This window comes from Balearica regulorum, chromosome 22, assembly GCF_011004875.1.
Source record: "Balearica regulorum gibbericeps isolate bBalReg1 chromosome 22, bBalReg1.pri, whole genome shotgun sequence".
Classification (NCBI taxonomy): domain Eukaryota; kingdom Metazoa; phylum Chordata; class Aves; order Gruiformes; family Gruidae; genus Balearica; species Balearica regulorum.
Window position 1 is genome coordinate 4,418,699 of NC_046205.1, and position 7,894 is coordinate 4,426,592.

At 57.6% G+C, this 7,894-nt stretch overlaps 1 protein-coding gene across 1 annotated transcript in view; it reads right to left on the bottom strand.

The window, feature by feature from the left end:
• Positions 1 to 7,894, bottom strand: part of SLC9A1 (solute carrier family 9 member A1) — a 30,245-nt gene extending 22,351 nt beyond the window's left edge. Inside the window, 2 exon segments of the mRNA XM_075773880.1 lie at positions 7,387 to 7,735; positions 7,737 to 7,894. Of these exon segments, the coding sequence (XP_075629995.1) occupies positions 7,387 to 7,735; positions 7,737 to 7,862 (475 nt within the window). The 5' untranslated portion in view covers positions 7,863 to 7,894.

Below are 7,894 nucleotides of genomic sequence, written 5' to 3' on the forward strand. Positions count from 1 at the left end.
TAAATCCGTCACCCAGGTGGGTCAAGCTCTCTTGGGAAGGAACCCCAAGCCATGGGGTGACACACCACCCAAGGTGACACACCACCAAATTTGTTCTCACCACTCCACTCCAAGCAACGATCAATCTCTGATCTCGCCTTTTCTGACAAACACGCAGCAACGTGTGCGTGCATGCCCATCTGTAGAGCTTTTCATTTCATTTCTTCCCTCCCAAGCAAACACACGGGCGTTCTTCTGCCCGAGGAAAGAGCAGAAGAACAAAAACCTGACAAGATAGCCATCCCTCAATTAACACACAACTGGAAGGCGTTGGAAAATTAGAGAGATAAGCAAGATATCAAACGCCATGTAGAATAGATGGCGATCGTACAGCTTGCCTAAGGCGGTATGTCGGCTGGCACCATGAAGTGAGAGGACCAAGCATCGATACTTGGTCCAAGTCAAACCATCGCCACAACTTCCCTGCTCCTCTGCTGTTCCCTTTGAAGCCGGCCAGCCCTGATTTCCAAACACCGAGGCTGTTATCAAACCTACACCAGCAGCTTTGAGCCCTGACAGCCGAAAAGAAACCGCTGGCGACCCAGGCAGCCCAGCGAAGCCAGCGTAGGGGAGAGGTGTAACCCAGCTCCGTCTCTGCTCGGCAAGGCTGTGTTTTCACAGAGTATTCCAGATGGAATTCAGTTTTTATTTGAACAAATTAAGCCTTGGGGACCCAAAAGAGAAAAAAAAAAAGTAATGAAATCAAATGTTTACGAGGCAGCTGCAGTAATTCATCCTCATTATTGCTTACTTTTAAAGTTTCCTCTCTCGCTACGCAGAGCTCCAACGATGCTCTAGGACAGGACCGACTCCTGCGTGACCCCGGGACAGTCCCTACAGCCCCCACCATCTCCGGAGCCGACAGCCAAAACCCAGGGCTTGCAGGAGGGAAAAGGGAAAGGATTATGTTAATGGCATACTCTTTTGCAAGCCTGACGAGCTTCTGGTTTATACAAGTGCCATTGCCATGTCTGTGTCTCTCTGCAGAAGAGGGGCTCCAGTCCCTTGGTGCCCCAGGTCCGTAACCCAAAGAACGACCCTCTCCCCTTCCCTCCACCGCCACCCAGTTTTCCCAGGTGTAATTCTCAAACCCCGAAGGACTCTATTTAGCCAAACTAACCGCAGACAAAAGGCTCGTTCTCCACCCCACGAATTCCCAAGGGAACTCCAGCACCTCTGGGTATCGGGGCTAAGCTGCGGCTGGGTGCCTGGGCAATTTGGGATGGAGGACATGAACCAAACAGACCAAATATCGGCACGTTCGGCTTCTACCCCACAAACCACCCCAGCTCAGGGGAGGGACAACTTCACGGCATCGCCCCGAAAGCTGCCCAGCACCCATCTGGGCTGTGGCCATTGCAGGACTCTACGAGTCAACACCCACACCCCAAATTTCACCTGCAGACTGTGCGGGAAGCCAGCCCGTCCCTGACACCCGGCATGAGGTGTCCAAGCCTTCCGTTAATAAAGGGGATGAAACATCTTTGGTTCCTGAGCGGCCTGGAGGTCCAGAAAGCAGAACCAGGCGTCACTGCGGGCGACGGGGTCCCCGCGGGGGGCAAAGCCATGGCTGCAAACCGAGCGTAATTCTGCTTTAATGGACATTAGGGCTCACTGGGGAGGTACGGGCTGTGGTTACAGACAGGTTCAGCTTTTCCCACTCCATCACCATCCCGTATTTCACAGCGGGAACCTTTCACTCTTCCAGCCCTAATTAATCTAATGGTTTTCTCAGATCCGTGGAGAGAACAGTTTGGATGTTTTTTTCGCTCAGACATCAGCAACGGGGAGACCAGGGCGGGAAAAAAAATGTCATGGCTGTTCTTTCTGAGATGGCACAGCAGAAGAGAAAGGGAAACCGCAGCACGCGTTTGGATCATTCCCCAATAAGGAAGCAGGAACGCAACAAGTCTGCATTAGAAGAGGCTGTTTAAATTCATTATCGTGACAATTTACACTTTTGTGGCATCAGCTGCATCGCTATTTCAAAACCCTTTCCTGACAGTTATTCATCGAGCCTCAATTCCCCTGCAGAACAGCCACCAGCTCAACGATACAAGCGGGGAAACGTCTGGGCTGATCTCAGACCACACGCCACCTTGGTACCTGCAACCCACGCATGAAATAACCCAGGGCTGCCGCTTGCGAGCGGGCAGGTTTGAAGACAAACATTTCCCTCCGACTCAGCGACAGAATCTGCATCAACCAGTCCCACAGATCCAGATGAAACAGCCGACGAAACCTCCGGCAGCCTTTCCCACCGGCCAAGCTTTGCCGACGGCCGTCACCGGCGAAGCCTGCCCGGCGCAGCTCTGCCTGGCGCCCGAGAGAAGTCAACCTTGAAGTGGCAGGAGGGGAACAGAGATAACCTCCGGCACGCTCACCTCGTACGTCAGACACACGTTATTTCCCACGCGGTGACGCACGTCTTCTTGGTGTCCCCTTTCCCGGCCTCGCAGGTGGCGCTGGTGTCCCCACGCCGGTGGCTTTGCTCTGGGGTTTCTGCCACGTCCGGTCTCAAGATCTAGTTCCTGCACCCTGTGCCACCACCGCAAAAGGCTTCCTACCCCGCTTATCGCCCCTCACCCAGACAAATCCCCAAGTCCCTGACTCGCAGGTCCCCTCCGAGGAGGGATGCGGGCTGCTAAAAGCATTTGAAAAGCACCCAAGTGTTTTAGCACCCAAATCTCGCTGCCAGCCAGCACCCGCCAGCCTCTAAAAACGTTTCTCTGGCAGTTTTGAAATTGTCCCTGCTCCTCGGAGCGCAGGAGCCACCCCGCCGTGCCCAGAGCCTCCACAACCCCATCGCATCCGTCACGTTCTGCTCTTCTTTTCCCGGCTCCTATCACCAGCTCACAGGCACCAGGAACTTCCTTAATCTTGTTCCTCCCGAGATACCAGCAGCGATAGGGATGGTCGGCACTGGCCAAAGGCAACCGCTGCCGCAGGAGCGGCACTGGACGCCGAAGCCTGAACGCCGGGATGCACCGTGCCCGGTAAACCGGGCTGAAGATGCGTCACCAAACAACCCCCAAAGTGGCAGCGTGTCCCCACATTACACACCGCTGCCCACAGCTCTGGGCTCCTTTTCTGCTCGCTTGGCACAGGCTCTCTCCCCTGTCTCACTTTACGCCAGCCCAAAAATCACACGGGGGGTGATTTTTCTACAAGTATGGGGTTGGCGCTGGCTGCCGTCAGACGGTCTGGAGGGAGGGGGAACATCCCAGACAACAGCCCCGAGTCAGACAGACGAAAAACTCGAGCGCTGCGAAGGGGGAAGAAGAGAGAGGGCGATGACTCAGTGATTGCTACAGGCTCCAACCCCAACCGGAGCATCGCGTCAGGCAGCGAGCTCACGTCTAGCGTGCATCAGCGAGCAAAAAACAGGGTGAGAGAGCTCAGCCATGAAGTAGTGCCTCGCGGGAACCCTCCGCAGCGCGGATGTGGAGGAAATCGAGTCTCCGCTACGCGTTTGAGCTGCCAGGTGGAATGGCCAGGATGCTCCAAGGAAGCTGGGAAGCTCTCGGATGCTGAAGCGCAGACAGACGGCCCCGCAGACAGACAGCAGGGCATGCCTCGATCGAAGGCGGCTCCTAATGCGGGATGGAAACATGACTGCTGTGCTTTTCTGCTTTAGGAGGCAGGGCCTGAGATGTGCTTTGCAGATGCAGGTAACCCCAACTCTTCTCCAAGGTGGGGAAGAGCTGGTGGCTTACAATAAAGCTTTGACCACCGGGCCCCAGCCCGTGTCCATGCAGCCAGCAAAGGGACCGCTAACCACAACCTGTTATTTACATTCCTGACTCACTCCTTCCGTTTCCCCTGAAACGTAAAAATACTTACAGCTGAACCCGAATTCCCCTGAACATCTCCTGCAGCCACGCGAGCCGAAAGGTCAGTCCTCGGAGTCAGGAAACCGAGAAACCCCCCAGCCCTTCCCTACCAGTCCTTGGGCACGGCGCGAAGGAAACCCTTACGACATCTTTGCAAAACCTTGGAGACGGGCACAGAGAGCCGCCGATTTGGGTGTTTTACGAAGGTCTGACTTTCCGCGGCAATGTGACAGGTTGACACAAAGTCTGGTCGTAACCCTCAGCAGCGAAGGCTTCGCCACTTTTACTGGCAAAGTCAAGGCATCACCAGATGTGGTCTGGACGTAGGTGGTGGGGCTCTGGAAAGGCACGGTTGTAGCTATCCCTCACCCCCTCTTCTCCTACACTGTCTTAAAATATCGTGTGACTATTAAATAAAGCAGCCAGCGCTAGCCTTCCCCTTCTCTACTGGGATTAGCAAAGCAGAAACAGCCCACGCCTGCAGGACACGCTGGGCTGACAAGTCCCTCTGTCCCAGAAAGCCACCCCCTGTCAGGTGGTGAATCCTCCAGGAACCAACCTCCTTTGAGTCGTTTCACAAAAACTGCATCAGGAGGGGAAGGGCTCAGCTCCAACCTTTGGTTCCCCAAAGAAACTCACAGTTAGGGCTGCTGGAGAGAAGATAAATCACCTGGAAGGGACAACCCTGGGACACATTTAAGCCCAAGTAGCTGTCTGAAGCATCATGAGGGGAAACTGAGGAACAGGACGAGGGTCAGGTTGCATCTCCTGGCCCAGAGCAGAGCCCTGTAAGCACTTGGAGCTCCTTTACGTGGTCACCCCGCGCTACGCCAGCAGATGACACCCAGAAACCATTCACGGGGTTGAAGAGTCTCAGTTTTGCAGCAACATGTGGGTCAACCGTCTGCCCCAACCCAGCGAAGGAGCATCCTGAGCTGGAGGAGAAGCTGGGGAAGGGAAGTCAGGAGGTGCCAAGCTGTCATGCACAGCCCACGCTGCACAAATTCCCCCTCTGGGAGAAAAGATGTTTGTCCCCCGCACCTCGGGGTTTTGCAGGGTTACCCCGATGCATCAGTAAGTGCCCACTAACAGGACGGGGAGTGGGGGGGGGAGAGAGGAAGCGCTGGAAATTCCTGCTCTGCTCGTCATCCCCCTTCCCGACGCTCCAAACCCTGTCCGGTTTAGGGAGCCCAGAGATGCGTGTGCCTCATCCTGCCATCAGAGACCGTACTGCACAGGCGTGCAGCACTGCCCGGTTGTGTAAGAGCTATCCCTGGGTGAAAAAAAATCCTATTTTGCTGCTCCTGCACAACCTCCTGTGATCCAGGGAGGGATTGATGGGGCCGGTACTTAGACATCGAGCAGCGAGACACTTTTGTGAGCAGGGGGAGCCTGAATAATCAACTGTACCAGCAACTCGGGCACGATATACCAAGACAACAACGTGAACAAGCAACGCTATCCCCTTCAAAACCCCGGAGAGGAAGCCGAGGAAAAGGATGCCCCAGGACTGCTCTGCCGTTGAAGCCCCTGTTAGAGGTGTAGGTAACCTAAGGTATGGATTTTGGCATAATCAGCATCCCTGGAGCTCTGCAGAGCACCCGCCATCTCCAAAGGACCCTTGCCAAACTTGCAAGGCAGCTCCTCCTAAAATATACCCCTTCAACACGCAGTCTTGCATAATACTTTTAACACGTTAAGAACCAGCAGGGCTCAGCTCACCACCAGAAATAACTTTTCCTGCAGCACAAACGAGCCCTAACTTCAGGCAAAGGCGACAGAAACAGCTTCACGCAGCGACCCAACGCGGCGCCGACGACGGAGGGTGCCCGTGGGAGAGGGGGGACCCCCCGCGTCCCCCACCACCTACGTCCCCGGGGAGCTGCTTTCCGCTGCCCGTTCTGGTGCTTTCCAGCGGCGGTTTCTCAAAGCACAGCCGGAGCAGGGACGCAGGCCAACGCTGTTAGCCCCTCCTTTCTCCAGCTTCCGCACAGATACTTTGGATTTCATCACTCTTTGCTCTCCGAGGCAGGAGGACTGAAAATGCAGTGCAATAGCCTGAAACAGCTAGCAGAGGTCGCTTAACATGCGCCGGGTGAGCCCTGAAAAAGGAGATTTCGCGGCTGTGTTGCCTACGGTGAGACACCTTCTAGCTAAACGTGTCTTAAATCATTTTGGACAAAGCCGGGAAGGGATAAATCCCACGGATCCCGCCTGGTTCCATTCTGCCCCAACCGCTTGTCTCCCAGACAGGCAAGAAGCCTCCAGGTCTGAAGTGTTTGCACTCCTGCACCTATATGTAAATAAAACACCCAGGAGGGATTGTGAAAACGGGGCTTTACCGGCCTACGCGCTCTCACAGCAGGCTGGGAAGAGGATGAGGTGTTTTTAGGAAAAGCTGGGCAGGGAGTACGTGAGCACCTGGGGGTCTCCCGGAGCCCTCCGGGCCAGGACAGGGCATGGTTTCCAGCAGGCACCAGCTCAAAAAAGCTCCCAAAGGAAGATTTCAATCAGCAAGCCGGAGCGCTCCGTAAGGAGCACTGCCGTTAGCGTTATTAAATCGCTGATGGTAACCGAGGAGCAAAATGAAGGAAACGCAGAGCTCCCTCCCCTCCCGTCACCCGCTCTAAGGCAGGAACAGGGAAACATTTCACCTGCCCTCTTGGCTTTATCCCCACCGACGGGACCGCGGCCAGCCTGATCTCTGCGCTGCCGGAGGCCAGGTCCGGCACACCGGTGCCGGCGGGTGTAGAGCAGTGACGTCACGGCACAAGCTTTGGGGTTAATTCGGTTGGTATTGATCCAGCTGCAGAAGTTTGGAAAACACTTTGTCAACAACCCCCGCCCCGGCAGACTGATGCTTTCCCAGAGCGGGTCATCGCAGCGGGTGACTTTTCCCAGCCCCTGTGGGCCCGATGCTCGTTATCTTTAACGCGGGAATCCTCCGGACGCCTTGCAGAAGAGGCAGCTGCGCACCCTGGTTTGCTGCGGAGGTGGAGGAAGCACTCAGGAAATTTTTTAAGTGACTTTCCAAGGTTACAAAAGGCATCTGCGGTTGAGAATGGAAGCAATGAAACAAACCGGACGCTTCCTCCCCGCTGCCGCCCGAGTGCCAAAGGGAGGAAAGCAAACCTGGTCCAAACAGGGGATGGTCAGGGGGCGGGGAGCATCTTCAGCCCCCCCCGCTCCCGGACAGCCAGGTGAGCAAGCCGGGCTGGGGTGCCACTGCCGCGCCGGCCAGGCCTACGGCAGAGACCCAAGGTCGTGGGGAGAGCGGTGCCCACCTCCTCCCCGGGCTGCCCGGGGGGGGGTTTGCACAGGATGTGCAGTGGAATCTGCCCTGGTTTGCCTGGGGGGGGGGGAATCCCACCCCGGGATGCTCAGCGTGTCCTTCCTTGGGATGCTCCAGACGGTCCCTCCTTGGGATGCTCGGGGTGCCTGCCCCACGAAGCCGGGGGGGGTCCCTCCCCGGTGCCCTTCCCCCGGGGACCCCGCCGCGACGCTGCCGACCTACCCAGCTTCATGAGGCAGGCCAGCAGGATCCAGAGGGAGATCTCGAAGGGGACGCGGACGTGCTTGTAGTCGATGCCCAGGACGGGGAAGGCTTTGCGGGGCTTGGCGTGCCCCTCACCCGACCCGTTGGCCGGCTGCTTGTTCAACGGCTGGATCTCCTGGGCGGAGGCGGGCGGCGCGGGGGTGAAGCCCCCGATCTCTGCCCCGGGCAGCTGGGCCGGTTGTCCCTGCGGGGGCTCGGAGGCCAGCATGGGGTTGGCCTGCAAGCCCTGCCCGGGCAGCAGCGGCCCCAAGAGCAGCAGGGCCCAGGGTAGGGCGCACAGGGCCGCGGTGCCCATGGCGGCGGCGGCGGCGGCGGCGGCGGCGGGGGGGTGGGGGGGGTTCGGGCGGGCGGCGGGGCCCGCCGGCGGCGTGGGGCTGGAGCCGCCCCGCCGACAGCCGGAGCGGAGCTGGGGCGGCAGAGGAGCCGGGGTACATCCCACCGAGCGGCCGGGGCGGCCGCGGGGAGG